This window comes from Chelonia mydas, chromosome 19 (assembly GCF_015237465.2).
Source record: "Chelonia mydas isolate rCheMyd1 chromosome 19, rCheMyd1.pri.v2, whole genome shotgun sequence".
Lineage (NCBI taxonomy): Eukaryota > Metazoa > Chordata > Testudines > Cheloniidae > Chelonia > Chelonia mydas.
Window position 1 is genome coordinate 5,327,148 of NC_051259.2, and position 19,100 is coordinate 5,346,247.

Consider the following 19,100-nt stretch of genomic DNA (forward strand, 5'->3'; position numbering starts at 1 on the left):
CACCAGCGTGGTCTGTGGGAGACAAGGGGTTGAGTCTTGGCTCTGCTACAGGCTCTCTGCATGACCTTGGGCAAATCACTTAATCTCTCAGTGCCCTGGTCCCCTATCTGTCCATTTAAGCTAACAATGCTTCCTGACCTCCCAGCGGTGTTGTGGGATTAAATCCGTTGATGTTGAAGAGATGCGAACGGGAGCCAGATAAACTCCTAGACAGGGTAAGAAGGAAGTGACCATTGATTTCAATGGGAGTTGGGTGCCTAAATACCTTGGCATATCTGGGCCTTGTACCTTAATTATTTTTTTAAGGGAGCAAGACCAGTGATTGAATGGGTCGTGGAGATTGCACGGCCCTTTCTCTCCTACAGATGATCCCTGCAGCTGAGGGACAGTGGTGGGGCAGTATGAACAGAGCATGCCTGGCTGATGCCAAGACTCTGTAGTTGCTCTGGATGAAGGGAGGAATTATTTAGTCTCCAGGGGTCTGTCACCAGCACAAGAATCAACTTAATAACAGGGAAAATTAGGACTAGAAACAAAAAAAATTAAACTTCTGCCCATCTAAATCCAACAAAAAATAATTCCACCAATTACCTTTATTTTGTGGACAGCTGTGCAAGTTTATTACAGTCTAACACACAGGGTATCAAATGTAAACAGTATTGCCACTTGGAATTTGAGACTCTTTTGGGTCGGCACCTTGGACAGCTCCTGAAACTCAACCTCTCTCTTTCTTTCTCTCTCTCTCTCTCTCACACACACACACACACTCACACACACACACCCCACCCAAGAAGAGCCACACCATCTTCCCAACACGCACAAAATAAATAACTCTTGTTAATGAAGTTAATCAAGAGGCTGGAATAATTTCAACAGGGAGGGTATTTAACCCTGTAGGCACCCACCAAAAATAATAATAAAATAACAGTAATAACAAAGTGTTTTGTTTTGTTTAAAAAACAAACCAACAAACCCCTATTTTGTTCAAAGAAATCAACGCATTGATTAAGTTCATTAACGTTCCATCTTGATTTTATTGTCCATTTGTTTTTTAAAAGTTGGTCTTTTTTATTCATTCTTATTTATAAAACAATCCTATTTTACAAAGATTTACAGCTCGGGGCGCACCTGACACTGATCTGGTGATTCAGTTAAATATTAAACCACAATTATTTTGTCCCTTAAAAATAGCACCAAAAAAGGGCAGACACAACAATAAACCCTCCTCCCCTCCAAATATAACATCAAAGAATAAGAGAATATTAATAAAAGGCCATTTATTTACTTTAGAAGGGTGTGGAAAATCATAATGAGGTAATTAATGGACCCTAATACTAAGTACAAAATATGGGAGGAAACCACCCCTTCTCCCCCCACTCCTTTGTTCCTCTGGATCTTTCCCCTGCCACAGTCCAAGGTATCTGAGCATTTATAATTAAATCCCCATTGGTGCCTTTTATTCCCCTTGTTTGGGTTTTCTCAGGTTGGCCAAGTGCCGTCTTCATACCAGAAGAGCATGGATGGTTTTGATACCCAAGCATATAGGCATATCAATCTATCTTGTTTTCATGTGTTCGGAGTTCCCCATTTCTTTGGTTCCCAGCCCCGGCCTGGCCATGTCTTGATGGTGTGTTGCCAGCTTGGTCTATAAAAGTTCCCGTTTTCATTTCCCCCAAGGATGCTGGCACATGTCACTCAGTACGAAGGTCCCTTGATGGTGCCTGGTTCGGTCAGGCGCCCTGAGGTGAATGCAGAGGCTCCTAAGCAGGCAGCCAGCTCGCAGAATCCAGGAAGACCAGCAGGCCCAGGTAAACCAGGCCGGCCTGCTTCTCCAGGGACTCCAGGGGACCCTCGATCTCCGTCTTTGCCATTGATGGCATGTCCAGAAATGCCAGGGAGACCTAGAATGAGAGGAAACACTCAGTGTCCAGTGGTGTATATTCCAGGACAGGTCCCTCTCACCTGACTCAAAAGCCCACTGAAGTCAATGCAAAGATTCTCACTAGTTTTTGGATTGGGCTGCACTTAGGGAAAGTGTCCAGTTCTTCCCAGGCAGGGTGCAATTAACTCCCACTGAAATCAATGAACTTCCTGCCGGGGGGAAAAGTCACACTCTGGGACTCTCTCACTGGTCAGGAGATTGTTAGCCATAAACATCAAGTGAAGTTTTAAGCAACCAAGTATCTTGACATCTTCCTATTGGAGGCCTCACGGGTTCCTATATCTGAGCCCTGCCCTGAGCAAGAAGACAATGTCTGCTGAGCTGGGAGGACAGGCAGTTACTGGCTGGTGTCATTGGGCTGCTCAGGACTGGGGTTCATCCACAGAGCTGTGTGAGGGGGCCTGAGAATGGGAATAGTAGAGGGGCTGCTGGTCAGGACTGTGGTACATTGGCAGAGCTGTTGGGGGCCCAGGACTGGGATAACTGGGAGTCAGGAATGTGAATACGGATGGAGGGGCATTGGCAGAGAGGCATGAGGGGAGTCCAGGACCGCGACAGCTGGGGGTGCCATTGATCAGGACAGAGAATGAGTCTATGCCACAGGGAGTAGCCTCTGTCCTCTTAACCTTCCGCTCCCAAACATCAGAATAGGGGTGTCAGAGTTCAGCGACGAGCCTACCTGGGATGCCTGGTGGTCCCGGCATACCCTGATGTCCACGCCCGACCTCGCCACGCTCTCCTTTCTCCCCTCGTTTCCCTGCGTGAAAAAAGGGGGAGATTTGTTGTGACTGCAGCGTAAAAGTGATGGCTTAATGTGTCCAAGGAGAGGACCTGGGAGGCAGCAACTGTGCAGGGCTAGAAGAGAACTCAGTGACGATGGGATGCCGAGAAGGAAGAGGAGAAGTCAGCCCATGCGTGTGCGTGTTTGTCCCAAGGGAGCCTGAGTCTACACAGAGACAGCAAAATAAGATCCAGGGTCCAGCTAGCAGAATATACAGGGGTCGTTCGGGGGGGGAAAAATGGTTTTGAAAATCCCATCACATGACTACGCTGACCAATCAAAAATGCCCACTGGGGATTATATAAACAAAGCACAACCTGGGGGGGGGAATGAAAAAAGTGTTTCAGCAAAAAAAAACAAACCCAAAAACATCAATCTGGGGGGGAAAATGGCCAAATTTTGTCAATGTTTTATTTGCAACGGCAGTTTCTAATCAGGGGAGGAGGGGGCAAGAAGAGGGCAGCCCCTTCCCTCTGATCCCCAATGATCCCCCCGTCTCAAGGCAGCGGAGCTGGTGCCTCACTCACCTTTGGGTCCGGTATTGCCGATCTGCCCCGGGGCTCCTAGAATACCCGGGATGCCGCGGGGTCCAGCGTGCCCATGTGGGCCTTGTTCACCCGGTGATCCAGGGGGGCCTGGGGGCCCGGGCGGCCCCATCACGCCTGCTCCACCCAGTGCTGCTCTCTTGGCGCTCACTGCCAGCTCTGCCAGCTGCTCTGTAAGGCAGACGCAGGGAGCATTATGGCGGGGGGCTCAGCAGGGGTTCCCCACGTCAGGGTGGGAGGGGGTGAGGCCCATGCTTCTACTCACCTTGCAGCATCTTCAAGACCACGTCAACAATATGCTGGTCCCCGGCATCCCGGCCCTGAGAGCAGGAGACAGGAGAGACGCTCAGAGATTCGGCTGCCTGCTAAACAGAGACTAACGCTCTTTCCCAGCTGCTCGCTGCAGGGCCAACCCCACCCTACCTGGTGATGCGAGTTTAGTCACATTGCATGGGGCACCCCACTGGCTAGGCTGCCCCCACTAACACGATCAAGAGGGTCTGCTACTGTTCTGGAGCCTGGTAATCCAGCAGCCACTGGACAGATCATCTCCCCTGGCAGGGCTGTAGTATTCTAACACAGGGGTTCTCCAACTGGGGCCCACAAGGACTTCCCAGGCCATCCCCGACCCCCACTCTTCGCTCCACATAGGCTAGGCTTTAGGGGACTTGTGTGTGTTCAGGGTCTGGGTGGGGAGCTGTAATTGCAAGCCCAGAGATGCAGTGGCTGGCAAACCAGCCATGTGTCCTACACACTAACATGCCATGTGCTGGCTACGAATAGAACCGAACACACCTACTGGTGAGGAGCATTGCCCAGTGGAAACCTGGCTCCAGGCCATTATCACTGCCCCATGAATGACCTGCTGCTAGCTAGGGAGGGGGAGGTCTCTCCCTGGGGGGCCCCAGCAGGTGTCAGGGATCATGACCACCCTGTCCATCTCATGCTGCTGAACACGATGGAGATCCGGTGGTGGAAATGGAGAAGGCTGAGCTAAGCTAAGGGGCAAGCCCCAGATCCTCTAGCTCGGTCTGACCTGCAGGCTGAGGATTTGTTGTTGCAGATTTTTTCCCCCCCTAAATCTGTAAATTTAGGGCAAAATCCCCCCCACCCCCGTGCAGAGGATCCAGCACAAGGCCGAGGCCTCACTTAAGGCTCGCTTCAGCCCTATATTGAGGACTTAGGTAGTGCAGAGACCTCATGTCGGGGGTGAAACACCCAGAGCAACAATGAACAGACATTTCCAAGGTGCTCTGAACATGTGCACATGGCAGGGAGGAGGAAACGCATCCCTTGTTTAACCCTATTGACTAGGCCCGTGCACCAGAAAGCCCCTTCCCCTCCGTCCCAAGGGGCCTGAACTATCCATAATACCTGCTACGATTATCACCAGCAACAAGTTTTAACCCGCTGCCTATGGCAAGAGGGAGCCTCAAGTCCAACAGCAGCTAAACCTTTGGCACCAGCTCACATTTTCAGGTGGAAACACAACTCCCCAGCCTTCCCGGAGTCACTCCTTCCACATAAAACCGGCATTTGAAGCATTTGCTCAAGAGACATGGGGAGAAGGGGGAAGGAAAAAAAAGTCCACCCCTTGTGATCTCTCCAGTAACCCAATGATTCAGCCAGCTGGGCCTGTCCTTGCAGTGCTCGGTATTGGCCATAAGAGGGCACGGTTGCCTAAATCCTAGTAAAGATACCTACCTGCCTGGCTCCTGCTGCTTAGGACTCTCCAGCCTGTACCTTTGGCCAAGCAGCAGCTGCTCCTGGTCCACTGATGTCAGTGAAGCTCTGGCTATTCATGTCAGTGGAGCGGGGTCAGGCCCAGATCCCGCCCCCCTTTGTAGAGCTAAATGATGAGACAAAGCTCTGGCTGGTTTCATTGCATCTCCCCACCCACCACCACCCTCTTCAACCCCATCCCCACCAGGGGACCCTAGGGTTAATCTCAGTGATGGCCCTATGGATTTAAGACACATTTCACCCCTGGGACATGAAGGGGGCCCAGCCAGGGTACGGGACAGGGAGTTACTCACCGACACGCCTTGCTGCCCCGGCATTCCTGGCACACCGCGCTCTCCGTTGAGCCCTCGAGGGCCTGGGGGTCCTGGGTAACCTCTCACGCCAGGTGACCCTGCATCCCCAGTGGGGCCAGTAAAGCCAGGCTCACCATGGACACCTTGCTGCGATGCACACACAGAGAGGGGGTCAGCAACCGGATAATCTCAGGCCAATTGGTCTGGACGCTAAAGAGGGAGCCGATCCTAAAGGTCAGCACTTTAGGGGAATCCAGATTTGATAGCTGGCTATACAACAGGCTGGCCCCAAAGCCTGAAGCTGACTGTAGGGGGCATTTGGATCCTGGTCTGAATATGGTCGCTGAGGTCTCTCTCTCGCTAACGGAAACATATTCATGCTCCCACCAGAAAGCAAAACACACAGGACTTGGGTTCAGTTCTCAGCTGGCATCAATCCATGAAGCTTCACTGAGTTCCACGGAATTATGCCCATTCACATCAGCTGAGGATCGGGCCTTCTATTCTTTAAAACAGCTGGTTTCATGAAATCAGGTGTCTAGGCTTATTCTTCTCCTGTCCCTGTGAATCTACAGCTCCCAAGAAGTGCCAGGATCCCTGGAGCATGACGTCTTCTGTGTGTCCACATGAGAGACACGCGTCCCCCAAGCCAACCTCTGCTGACGTGTTTCTCAACCCTGACCCAAAGGGACCCAGCCTGGAGCTCAGACGCCTCCGCCCCATTCGGCCCTTGGCCTCTCTGCTGAAGTTCCAGCAAGGAGGTTTAGTGGTGGGAATGGAGCTTAAGGCAACGCAGGCCTCTCTCCAGTGGGACCTGGACATCAGGTGCCTATGGATCTTTCAGCAGCATCGGCTGGCGATGTGGGATGGCCCTGGACTCGGATCATCCACAGACCACTAAGAAGCTTGGCCCATGGAACCGAAACAGGATCATGCCATGCTGAGTCCATCCTGGTTCCTCATAATTGCCCAGTTTTCGGAATCTCTTAGAACAATTACAGGGAGAGAAGAGTTCCTGCCTGACCCCCACCAACCCACGCAGACTCCATCCAGTGATAGAATGAGCGATGAAGGGCTATCCGGAGGGAAAGCTGAGAGCGGAGGGGCGGCGAGTTGTTAACTCCTAAATTCACAGTTACTCACCTGACCCTTTGGTCCTGGCTCGCCTGACTCCCCCTAGGAATAGAGGAGAAAGGGAATGTGGTTGGCAGATACAGCCACGAGCCCTTGTGTTACCGCTCAGCACCCTCCCCGGGGAGACCACAGAACAATGAGAGTGTCGGGCTGAAAGGAACCTCGAGAAGTCATCAAGTCCAGCCCCCTGTGTTGAGGCAGGACCAGGTGAACCTGGACCTTCCCGGACAGGTGTTTGCCTAAGCTGTTCTCAAAAACCTCCAGTGACGAGGATTCCATAACCTCCTGAGAGCTGGAAAGTTTTTCCTCGGATCTAACAAATTTCCCTTGCTGCAAATTCAGCCCGTTACTTCTTGTTCTCCCCGTCCACTGGAGGTAGGACAATTGATCACCATCCTCCCTATAGCAGTTATCAGGTCCCGCCTCCGTCTTTTTTTAACCTTTCCTCATAGGTCAGGTTTCCTAAACATGTTAGCATCTTTGTTGCCCACCTCCAGACTCTTTCCAATGAGTCCACATCTTTCCTAAAGTCGGGCCCCCAAAACTGGACACAGGACTCCAGCCAAGGCCTCACCTCCTGTGTCTTACCTCCGACACTCCTGTTAATACACCCCAGACTGATATTTGCCTTTTTCGCAACAGCATCACGCTCTTGGCTCACATTCGATTTGTGATCTTCTAGAACCCCCAGATCGTTTTCAGCAGGACTATCACCTAGCCAGCTAGTTCCCATTTTGTAGTGGTGCATTTGATATTTCCTTCCTAAGAGGAGTACTTTGCACTTGTCTTCATTGAATTTCATCTTGTTGATTTCAGACCAATTCTCCACTTTGTCAAGGTCCTTTCAAATTCCAATCCTGTCCTCGAAAGTGCTAGCAACCCCTCCCAGCTGGCTGTCATCTGCAGCATTTATAAGCACTCTCTCCACTCCATTATCCAAGTCATTAATGAGAATATTGAATAGTACCAGGGCAGCAACAGGGTCAGCATCTGCCCTGATTGTTGAAGGATCCTCTAGATTTCAAGAGGGAGCCCCCGGAAATGCTGTCATGCCCTAAAGCAGCCAATGGGGCCAATGTAACATCAGGATGCTGCACCCTGGTGTAGCAAGGTGTGCTGTGGCATGGCTCAGTAATGCTGGTGTATCATGATGGCATCACACACACACACACCGACAGCCCAGGAGGAAGCCTTGTCCAGAGGGTACCTTACCTTCTCCCCCTTCTCCCCGGGAAGGCCTTCCACGCCAGGGTCTCCCTAGAGGGAAGGAAAACCAAGTCAGTCCATGTGATTCCTCCTCTTCTCCCTCCCACCCTGGGGAGAACAATCTCAGTCATGCATCCAGGGCCATCTTTTCAGCTTAACCAAGTCTCTGGCTTGAGGCCTGCAATTTTGCATTTCTAATTGTTTGCAGATGCTCTAGGTCACTGAATTGGGCAAGTGCCTGATTTGTGGATACAATCAAGTCACTGGAGATCTAAAATACCGACATTACAGTCAATAATTTGCTGCGCCTATAAAATGAGCAACAAACCAGAGGCCAGTGTTTAAAAGCCTGGCTCTGCATGAAGATTATAAAGAAACGGGAACTATTCCATGGGTCTAGCTCAAGGATTAGCCATGTCGTGATAGGCAACACCTCAGACAGTAGGGAGAAAGTCAAGCATCACAGTGGTCAGGAAGGAAAATGTCCACCCCCAGGTGCAGCACTGAATAATTGGCCAGATGCATCCTCTGAAGCATCTGGTACCAGTCACTGTTGGGAGGAGAACACCAGAAGTTGATGACCCAGTGCCAGTGTGGCAGGTCCTAAACCCTTGTGCCCTTCCTTTTCCTGACCGAGACTTTAAACTAACTCCCAGAGAGGATTTTACATGAGACTCAGTGCATGCTGGGATACGATCGGTGGGAACGGAGTTAATTTCTGCTCAGTGCTCAGCAATGCCAAGTGAATCCTGCAAACTGGCTAGGCTCTTGGCTTTGCTGCTGAGTTTGCGTGTACTGTATTAAAGGCTCCAGGAGCCCCAGCATGACACACAGCTAAGAGCCACACTTCCAGGGAGCCACTTAGGATTTAACACACAATGATGGTGACACGGGATCCAAGCCACCGAGCTATGGATTGCTCAGGTTGTTCTAGAAAAGAAGGTTATTACAAATGCGCTCCCCACCTGGGAAACACAGTGGCCAGTATCTCTCCAGCCCACAGTCCCAACCCCAACGGAGTCAGCTTCCCAGAGCAGTAAGAAGGTCAATTACTTACGATGTCACCTTTGGATCCAATTTTTCCTGGGGAGCCCTAGACAAGAGAGCAGAGAACAATCAGGACCGGGGATGCCACGGCTGTGTCTCCACCCAAGAAGACAAGGTGTATTGCACCTTCGGTGTTTTACATCAGAGGCAGAATGGGGGTGGGGGGGTCACACACTATGCGGGGGGCAGAAAGATCCCTCAACATCTTTCTAACCAGGACTTTGGACAACCAAAATAACAGCCTCCCTAAAATCTCCCTCCTGGGTTACACCAGACCAAGTGCTGTGGCTGGTTCCTCCTAGCTATCTAGCCAGCCTGAATGTTGTGAATAAAGCCATTTACTCCTTCCATTAAAACTGGGCCTTGGGGCCAACTTTTCAGCCAGGCCTTCACGGGGTCTCCATGTTTGTGGGTTCAAACAACTGCAGGCTCAGGGTTACCTCAGCATTCATTTGCACTCACATTTTAAGCCACTTCAGTGTGTCTGGGCCTGAACCATCCAATGCCCATTGAAGCCAATGGGAAACTTTCCCGTGACTCCAACTGGTTTAGGATCAAGCCTCCATGTTCCTGACTGGGCTCGTAAATCAGGGATGAGCTGAGCTAAAATGTGACTGTAAAGGACTGCCTGGGCAAGTTCATTGCCATTCCACTGCATGAGGCAGGAGGAGCCGACCCAGGCCGTCAAACTGCAGGAGGCAAAGCGAGGAAGATCTGCTGGTGCTGGGATCTGAGCCCAGCCTTCACCTGCGCTGGCAAAGCATATCCTCGGGCCACATAGACATTCCCATTCCCACAGTATCCATCCATTCATCCATCAGCTGCATCCACCCACTCACCACATCCACTGTATCTATCTGTCTACAGGGTTTCTACAGTCCCCATCGCGGTAACCTCAATTTTTGCTGACAGATTAAATCTTCATGGGGAGGTCCCTAGTGGATCTCATGGATCTCATCTCCCTTCTAAGCTTTGCTCTTCGCCTCAGCCCTCATCACCGTCTTGTCCCCGGTCAGGAATTTCATGATGTTACCTTGTCTCCTTTGACACCTGGCAGGCCCTGTGGCCCTGGGATCCCTGGAGGACCTTGCTCGCCTTTCGATCCCTGGAAATCAAGGAAGGAAGGAAGGAAGGAAGGAAGGAAGGAAGGAAAGAAAGAAAGAAGTGTGGGTGAAACCAGCAGTAGGAAAGACACAGACCTTCAGCGGGGAGGGGGGTGGCAGCTCTGGTGACTAGAGCAGAGCCAAGAGTAATTTGCGGCTATTCATTTGAATTGGGTGCAGCTATGTTGAGGCTACAGCAAGGTAGATAGTGAATGAATGAGTGTATTCTAGACTGCAGAGCCACTGGACCCCCTAACCCCAGCTTTCTCCCTTGCGCTGGAGGGAGCAGTAAAGCAAGGCCTCCTGCACCCCGTGCAGCGTGTCCCAGATGCTGCCCAGACATAGGGAGCCCATCGGTCTGTACCACGACGTTTGTGTTTGTGGAAACCTCAGGCACAGAACTCCAAGGGGACTGCTCTCCTTTCCGCCTGCACGTGTAACTCCCATAAACACAGCACCACACGCTGATGTGCCCAGGGGAGGCTTATCCACCCCTCCATGCATGTGTTCACCCTCTAGTGACCACTGACAGGAGGAGAGACCCTGTGAGTGGCATGGCCTGTGTTTCCTTTGCATCCTGCATGCCAAGAGGGAGAAGATCCTTCGGCCTCCCTCTTAGAGTCACCCAAGCTCCGGCTGGCTGGGCATTTACAGCACGATCCTGGGTCTTCGCGGATCAAGCAAAGCGATGAGGCCCAGATCCTCACAGGCCTTTAGCACCTAACTCTCATTTCCGGGTCGTGGATCCTAGCAGCTGCAGGACACTGTGGTTCCCTGTCAATCATTTAACAGCCGTAGCCCCATTTAAATGGAGTTTCCTATTCAACTTGTTAAAGAAAGCGGGGTTGTGGGGGGTTCCTCTCAACCTCTTGTGTCTTTGAGATGAGCCCAGGAAATGGGAAGGTCTCTCCTGCTCTCCCAAAATAGCCTTTTCTTACAGTCTCTGTTAAACCCTGCAGGGAGAAGAGCCGAGACGGAATCTGTCCTCCAGGAGGGGACGCTCTTGCTCCCAGATGATTTATCTCAGAAAAAGGAGGGGGGGTGCTTTAGAGCCCACCCTGCACTTCTAAACTGCCCAAGAGCAGAAAAACACACTCCCTGCTGTGTGTCCTTCTCTCTCTGGGCTGGGGAGGAGACCCACTCCCCGCTTTGGTTGAAAACACACAGTCGGTTCCTGTGGGCCGTTAATCCCCAAGTGATTCTCTCCTGCTGCCTAATCCCCTCACCCTGTCTGGCCACTCGCAGCAGGGGCTGGGCTGGCTCAGTCGCTCCTTCATGTTAAACTGCTCGGGGGCGGGGGGGGAATCATCCTGGGGTCTGAGCCAAACTTATGCCTCCCTCCCAATTAGTGCACATGCTAGTTCTTTCAAAATGCACCCTGGTGTGCAAAGGCCAAACCTTTCCAGGCATGGGTCTTCCGTGAGACATGCAAAACATCTGTGTGCTGCAGAGAAGCCAATCTGTGTGCTGCCCTCCAGCACAACTCCGAGGGCTACTTGGCGCCTACATGTAGGCACAAGTGTGGATAACCACAAAGCGCAGCCCCCTGCCCTGAGCCATAGGAAGTCTCGAGTCCGTTGCATGTCTGGCTTCCTTGCACTCCTGTGCTGGGGGCATAAAATACTAGTCACGACCCCTAGCTCTTAAGCAGCACTTTGCATCAGAACATCTCAAAACACGTTATGTAGATCAGCAGCAGCATCCCCGTTTTACAGATGGGGAAACTGAGGCACGGAGCGGGGCTGTGACTTGCTGAGGGTCACCCAGAAGGCCATGAATGGAACCCAGAGCTCCTGAGTCCTAGTCCAGTGCACTATCCTCTAGACCACACCACCTAGGGGTGTGAGTGCCTAGGGGCAAGGCGTGGGTGGATTATGTTAGGAGATAAGGATTAACCCCTTCCTGCTAAGACATTCCTCCCTTCCATAAGTAGCTTAACTGCCATGCTTCAGCATCTGGGTCCCCATCCACCCTGTGCTCCTGCGTGCAGCATAGTGCACCTGAGCTGGGCAGGGACAAGCAGGATGTGTGTGGCATTGAGGGATTCACTGGGAACATGCCCAAGTCCTACCTTGGCAAACAGCCTTGGAAGGTAATTGCAGTGCAGGCCACCATCAGAGATGTGCCAGGGTCGCACTGCCGATTTCTTCTCCCTCTGAGCAATGCAGGTGAAACCTCTGCAGCTTCCAAATGATACGGAGATACTGGAGTGCCTGGCCCAGCCTGGGAGCTGCAAACCGAGCTGACTCTTCCTGCTCTGTTGATCCCCCCGCTGCCCATGCTGATTCTGGACCCCAAATCCGAAGAGCGGCTTTGCCGGCCATTCACTTTGCAGGCCCTTCTGCCGCTACATTGGCCTTGCAGCGAGAGGTAAGAAACCTCCCTTCCACTGGTGATCTCAGCAGACCTGACTGGGGACGCCCACTGTGTCCTACGGTGACCCTTCTCTGGCTACCAACCCGATCCAAGCAGTGCAATCCCCTGCACTGAGCCATCCGGGGGGGTTGGAAAAATCGGCTCCCTGAGCTCGAGCCCTGGACACTAGGTTTTTGCTGGGGTGCAGATGCCCGGGTCGAGGAGGAGGAAAGGGAAAAGGGCCGTTTCCTTTCCCAGCTTCTGGCTCTGGATCTTCGCGCGCGCACACAAATGCAATCAATCAAAGCCACACTCACCACTTTCCCCTGGAGGCCTTGGGGACCCACCGGGCCCCGCTCTCCCCGATCGCCCTGCAGAGAGGAAAGAAAACAGAACCGATTGGAATAGCCAGGGCTGTCTGCGCCCTTCTTATACCACCTGGCTAATCTCTCCACATCACTTCATCCCCGCCTTGCACGCAATCCTCCTTTGCCTGCACCCCTGCTGCCTACACCCCCACCCCCACAGCACCCTCCTAAATACCCAGGAGAGGGTGCAGGGATGCTACCTGGCATCCCATGAACACGGGGTTCACTCCAGCTTGCCTTCCCCTTTCCCCAGGCCTGGGCACTCTGGGAAAAGGCTGTAGGAGGGGGAGATGGGGCGAGCTTGCATGAGCCGGCTGGGTTCCACACCTGTGCTTGCAATGCCCTCAGCTATTGCCCTTTCCCCATTCTGGTCCCACTCTTCCCACAGGCAGATTCCAGATGCAGGGACTCCCCCAGGGTGCATGGCTGCCAGACACTGCAATAATGTTTGCCCTTCTAGAGTCCCTTTCATCCGCAGTTCTCAAAGCAAGGTACAAACATTAATGGATTAAGCCTCATTACCCCCATGTGAAGGGGTGTGGGTTAGACCCAGTTTACAGATGGGGAAACTGAGGCATGGATAGGGCAGGGACTTGCCAAGGGTCACATGGTGAGCCAAGGATCGAACCCAGGAGTCCCGACTTCCATTGTCTAAACACTCAAACACATTCCCACCCAGATCGAGGAACAGAACCCAGGAATCCTCGTTCCTGGTCTAACTATTATTCTCTTACGCAACACGACACTCCCTGCCAAAGCCAGCAGAGAACTCAGGAACTCTGGCTCACATTCCCTTGCGACTTTCTAGACTTACCTTCACCCCGGGGACACCTTGTGGCCCTGGCTCACCTGGAGGTCCAAGTTCCCCCTAAGAAAAGAATCCAGAGCAGGGCCTGACTATTGGACTGAGATAGAACAGCACGGCCTCCTGCCACGCAGCTAGAGATCTGCTGAAGTTACACAGGGGCGGCAGCTGCCTATCACCTCTCTCGGTGCTCAGATGCAATCATTTGCCCTTGGGTGCTTTCCACAGGCAAATCACATGGTGGTGGGGGGGTGGCATTCTGTGACTTCCCCATGCCCCTCCTTGCCAGCTGCACCTGCCATTTGCAGCAAAGCCAGACCTTTAATTCACCCTGTTGAATTCAGAGCATCAGGGAATGCTAAACTGGACCTATGACCAGGCCACAGGGGCTTCTGGGTCACAGAATTTGGCACTGGGGCTGGGCAGGGCCCACGGGGCTCTGGGTAACCGAGAACATGGCACTGGACCTGGATCTGACATTCTTTTTATAAGTTAGTGTAGGATTAAAAAAAAGCCACTGAACACCCTGCCTCCTCCATGGCTTTACCTCAGCCCCTGGGACCGACACACAGGGCTTGGAGATGCGGCCAGAGCCACAGCTCCAGATCTTTTGCAAATAGTGAAGGGGGAGGGGGGGGAGCATCCGATTTTGTTGTCAACTTAATAGAGAGACAAAGAAAAACGAACACGAGCAAAGACGGACGAGAGCGCCCTCGTGCGCTGATGGGACGGGAGCCAGAGAGTCACAGGGATAAACAGACGGAGTCTCTTTACTTACAATTTTCCCAGGGGCTCCGGTGATTCCTGGAAGGCCACGGGCACCTGGTTCACCCTGTCAATGAGCCAGAGACAAGATTCACTGTATGTATTATTTGTATCTTGTTACTGGCTAGAAGCCCCAGTCATGGAGCAGGCCCCATTGTGCTAGGAGCTGCACAGACATGGAACAGAAGAGTTTATAGTCTAAGCATAAGACAAGTGGCAGACCGACAAAGAGGGGAACCCAAGGAAACAATGAGACAACCATGATAGGCGGTGGGCTCAGCACACCCGTGGCTTAATCATTGCAAAGATTTTGTAGCCATTAAGGCAAAGGAGAGTTTTAAGCAGGGATCGGAGGGAAGATAATGAGGTAATTTTGCAGGTGTTCACGGGGGCGCTCTTCCCCAGTGGGAGGGGCAGCATGGGAGAAAACACAAAGGGGCTTGGTTGGAAATATAACAAGTGGCAGATGGAGGCTGGCAGCATGGGCCAGACTGGAGGTAGAAATTGACAGCTCAGTAGTATACAAGAGATGAAAGGTAGGTAGGGATAGGCTATGAGGCCAAATACAAGTCATGTTGGAGGTGATGGAGAAGGGGGAACCAATAGAGGGGTGACATGGTCCAAGCGATGAGCTAGGACAAGGATATTTGCAGAGGGGTTGTATTTATATTTACTGGGCGATTTGTTCCTGTGTGCATAAAGGATGCCATCCCATTCTCCAGAGGTGTACAGATGTAACTTGCAGAGACCATACAGATGGGCATATCATTTGAAGAGAGGGTGACAGTACCAGTACGCTACATAAAGGCTCTTTTCACCCACCTTAACTCCTGGGCCACCTTTGGCCCCAGGTTGGCCTGGCAAACCCTGGGGAAACAAAACCAGATTAGTGACTGCCTGTATTAGTGACTGCCTGTATGTAATGTGCATTTTGGATGGGCAGTTCCTGAGACACAGTCCCGGCAGCTTTGAGATCCCCCTTGAAGGAAGGGAAGTGTCTGATTTACAGGACCTCAGCGCTGGTCAATGGAATTCAGCCCGCAGGGCAACAGGGTTATTACAGCCTCCAGGAATCACAGTCTCATAGAAATGAGGGCTCAAGAGGTCACCTAGTCCAGCCCCCTGCAGAATTAAGGATTGGATTAATGTATAGAGTACACAGGGTGTAGAAGCCAAAAACTGGCAAAAGATAATGAGAAGCCAAACACAGGGATGGGCAAATCTCAGAAGGCTTGGGTTGAATAAGATCAAAAGTTCAGAGTCTTCTCTAAACCTCTTGAGCTGAAATCTTCTGGCACCAGCCTTCCTGTACAATGAAATCCTGCCTTGGACAACCAGGGACCAACAAAACCCAGGTGGCCTTTTGATAAAGGTGGAACAGAATGGGCCGCAGATGCCACGAGAAAGGTTCTCTCTCACAGCATCTTTCCACGTCCGCTTCCAGTCCCCAATGCCATCCAGAAGTACCAAAGCAGTGGCAAAAATGGAGAATGAAAAGGTTAAATTGAACTTTTTTGGACTTCTAGAAATGTTTGGTTCGAGTTCTGGACATAGACTTCAACCAGTTTACCCTGTTCAAAATTCAAGGCCAAATTCTGAGCTTGATTCTCCTTTCACAGACATGTAAATCAGAAGTAACTCCACTGACACCTGATTCTGCTCTCACTTACACTGTGTGTGAATGAGGAGCGAGTCCACTGAGGTCAGTGCCTTCTGATCTGACTTACACCAGTTTTACACTAACTTTGGCAGAGTTAGTCTTCATTTACAGTGAGTGTAAGTGAGAGCAGACTCAGGATCAAAGTGCAAAGAGTCTGAGGGAAGGTGAAGCAGGAAGAATGATGGGACTGAAATCTCAGGACAATGAACCAAGTGGCATTCCAACTATCGACTACACCAACGTCTGCACCGGAAGAGATGGAGTAACCATTCAGGTGGGAGTTCGGACAAGACGTGGCCGTATTTGAGCACCGCTGGATGAGGGGAAGATCAGATCTGGGTCCAAAATTGGCAGCTTAGGTTGATTTGTAGTTAAAAGAGATTCCAGATTAACCATTTCACTGCCGGTCCTCCAGTGCTGCAGCATCCCGCACAACACTAACGCCCAGGGCAACACGGGAGAGATGCGTTACCTGGCGTACCAAGCGCATTCAGCAGCAGGGAAGCAGTTACAGGAGGTCAGCCCCAAGTGAAATGTCTGGCTAGGGATGGCTCTTGTGCTCCGATACTTACGGCTAATCCTCGGTGGCCCGGTGACCCAGGGCGGCCGGGCTGCCCTGCGCTCCCCTGCAAGGGACATGACAAGTCGTTACTGGGAGGCAGCAAAGAACAAAGCGATTGGAGGCAATCGGGGGCTGGCAGAGCACAGCGCACGTGAGCTGATTTGGGGACAGGGCCCGAGAGCTTCTGCTGCTCCAAGCAGGATGAGAGGAGAGTGTCCCAAGATGGGAGAGTTTGCAATGCAGGGGCAGTTATAAGAGAGTGTCCCGGGCAGCCCCTCACTTGAAATGGCCCCACAGAGGAGGTGGCATGGGCACTCCCAGCAACCCAGAAAAACTCTGGGGCCCTATAAACACCCAACCCCATCTGCAGTGACCCCAATCTGAGGTCACCAATTGGGGGGAGAGTGGGGGCGCTCTCCTGGGAACCATCCATGTGCCACATCAGCATCCAGCCGATGATGGCAAACCCCACGGCACTCGTCAGGGTCAAAGATGCGGCGATCCCGGCCCAGGCTGCAGCAGGAGTAACAGTGCCCTGTTGTGCTGGCCAAGCGCCCCCGGTTTCCAGCAAGCACTCAACTGACCCGCGGTGCACGTTCCTTCCCCACCGCCACGGCAGACTGAAGGCAAGAGACTCGGGGGTCTGGGGCTGCCTGATCCCAGCCACAGGGAATCTAACATGGAGCAGGGGAATTAACTGTCTGATCCGTACAGGGGCAAAGAGAGACACTGGGAAGTATGGAGGAGCGACTGGAGACATCCTGGTACTACCCAACCTCTCCCCACACTCCCTCCTGGCCTCTCACCTTCACACCAGGGATGCCGGGGGTGCCGTCTTTACCATCGATGCCAGGGAGTCCCTGCAAAGGAGGAGAAGGAACAGTCACCATGAGAAAGTTGCCGGGGGGGTGGGGTGGGCAGGTTAGGACCAATCTGCTTGGAAGCCCAGATGTGCAGAGCCTCAATGGAGAAGCCAGGAGGATCATGAAGAGAGGATCTGGGGACAGATGCCTAGGGGCTGATGCCCTTTGCTGCAGGTGTGGCCACACCATCTTATAGCAACGTCCTCTCCGCCCCCCCTCGTTGGCAGCTCACAGGGAGTGGGACAGGACAGAGGGCAGCTCCAAACAAAGAGATGCAAGTGGCTGCAGGTTGTGAGGCAGGGGGAGTGGAGGGGCAGGTGGGGAGAGGGGGAACCCCAAGCCCCTTGGGAGAGAAGCAAATCAGGTCCGACTGAGGAGCTTCACCCCTGAATCCAGAGCAGCTGGTGCAGCCATATGGGCAGGAGCATCTCTGCCAGGCCCTTGCCCAGCACGGAGCAGAGGACAAATGCAGGGGTGCAAGATGCTCTTGGTAAGGCTCTCCGCCTGAATCCAGAGACATGCTGTACTTACATTATCTCCTTTGGGGCCCATTGCTCCCTGGGGACCCCTGAAGCCACGGGCACCCTAAAAAAAAAGGAGAACAAGTATTATTTTACCATCCCTCTTGGCTCTGGGGACATCAGCACAAGCCTAGTGGATCAGGTTGTGGGTTCTGCGCCCCAGCTTTAGGGGGAGTGTTAACTCGTGCGGAATCAAAGGGAGGTATCGCAGCACAGCTGGGTCACAGTGGGGGAGAAAGGAGGGGAGACTGGACCTGATCTGGGGCTAGGTTGCGAACGATTCTCCCAGCCTTCCGCCACCCACCCACTTTGGAGGCCTGAAGCCCCCAGGACTGCAAGAAAAGGAAACCGAATATCTGGGAGCTGCAGTCCATGGCGTTCCCAAGCTACCTGCAGAGGCAGGGCTCAGGGTGGTAGTGAAGGAAGTCAGGTGACTTGGAGCAATTTCAAACACACAAATCCTTATTTTGATTCTTCCGTTGTCTGGACTTTACCCCCGGGGGTCCTCTAATCCCCTAATCCTGTTTGCATGGGATCTGAGTGGCTGGCATTTCTGGTCACACTGTGGCGGTGGCGAAGACCTTGAATCAGGCTGAGGGAATGGGCTGGTGGGGGCAGGGCAGGGGCACTGCAATCTGCAGACCTCTCGGACCCATTTCTGCCCCATGGGTTGTAGGGGTATTGGGAAGGGTCAGAGAGGTTCGGAGCTGCGAGAGCCTCTCCATTCAGGGAATGCACTCAGCAGCTTTTGGAAAGCTATGTGAAGCCACCAACTTCCTGACAGAGACCGTTTCCTTTGTCCTGGAGCCAAGTCTGGCCACCGAGTTACATGTTGCCTGCGTCCAGTACGTTAACTGATCCTCCACCCAGAAGCTCTGGAATCGGGCTATCACCTGGCTTGTGAAATGAGCTGGTCTTAGGAACGGCAGAGGAGTCCCTACTGGATGTTTGTCCATATCGCCAAACGATCCACCGCTCTGCTCGGGAGAGGCGCTGGATGGGAACAGCAGCTCAGGGTTGGGAGTGCATTGGCAGAGCTGTTTGGGGGAGCCCAGACTGCGATAGCAAGGGGGACCGTGGGTTAGGACAGAGGGGCATTTGGCAGAGCCATGTGTGAGGAACCGGTCTGGAACACCACAGCTGGGGCACATCTGCCCACAGGTGAAGCGTGGAACAGAAGCATGAAGCGCTCTGGGTTTAAAGCACTTCTTCAGGGATGTGAAATGTGACCTGGGCATAATGCACGGCCACCATAGCTGCCTCTTAAACCCAGTGCAGACACCTGTGCACGGAGCACAATGAAACAGTAACTTACGAGGTCTCCCTTCTCGCCGGCTCCACCAGGTGGCCCCTTAGGGCCTTCCTCGCCCTACGGGAGAAGGGAAATACACAAAGGCTTAACAGGGC

At 52.7% G+C, this 19,100-nt stretch overlaps 1 protein-coding gene across 2 annotated transcripts in view; it reads right to left on the reverse strand.

Annotated features, from left to right (window-relative positions):
- Window positions 1-512: 512 nt before the first annotated feature.
- Window positions 513-19,100, reverse strand: part of COL9A2 (collagen type IX alpha 2 chain) — a 47,863-nt gene continuing 29,275 nt past the window's right edge. For both annotated transcript variants that reach the window (XM_043532194.1, XM_043532195.1), the window contains exons 16-32: window positions 19,009-19,062; window positions 17,704-17,757; window positions 17,116-17,169; window positions 16,320-16,373; window positions 14,910-14,954; window positions 14,101-14,154; window positions 13,332-13,385; window positions 12,467-12,520; window positions 9,725-9,796; window positions 8,702-8,737; window positions 7,651-7,695; window positions 6,448-6,480; window positions 5,305-5,451; window positions 3,534-3,588; window positions 3,251-3,439; window positions 2,622-2,699; window positions 513-1,901 (exon numbers count right to left, since the gene is read on the reverse strand). In XM_043532194.1, coding sequence (XP_043388129.1) covers window positions 1,696-1,901; window positions 2,622-2,699; window positions 3,251-3,439; window positions 3,534-3,588; window positions 5,305-5,451; window positions 6,448-6,480; window positions 7,651-7,695; window positions 8,702-8,737; window positions 9,725-9,796; window positions 12,467-12,520; window positions 13,332-13,385; window positions 14,101-14,154; window positions 14,910-14,954; window positions 16,320-16,373; window positions 17,116-17,169; window positions 17,704-17,757; window positions 19,009-19,062 — 1,284 coding nt within the window. In that variant the 3' untranslated portion in view covers window positions 513-1,695. The remainder of the gene's footprint in view (window positions 1,902-2,621; window positions 2,700-3,250; window positions 3,440-3,533; window positions 3,589-5,304; window positions 5,452-6,447; window positions 6,481-7,650; window positions 7,696-8,701; window positions 8,738-9,724; window positions 9,797-12,466; window positions 12,521-13,331; window positions 13,386-14,100; window positions 14,155-14,909; window positions 14,955-16,319; window positions 16,374-17,115; window positions 17,170-17,703; window positions 17,758-19,008; window positions 19,063-19,100) is intronic.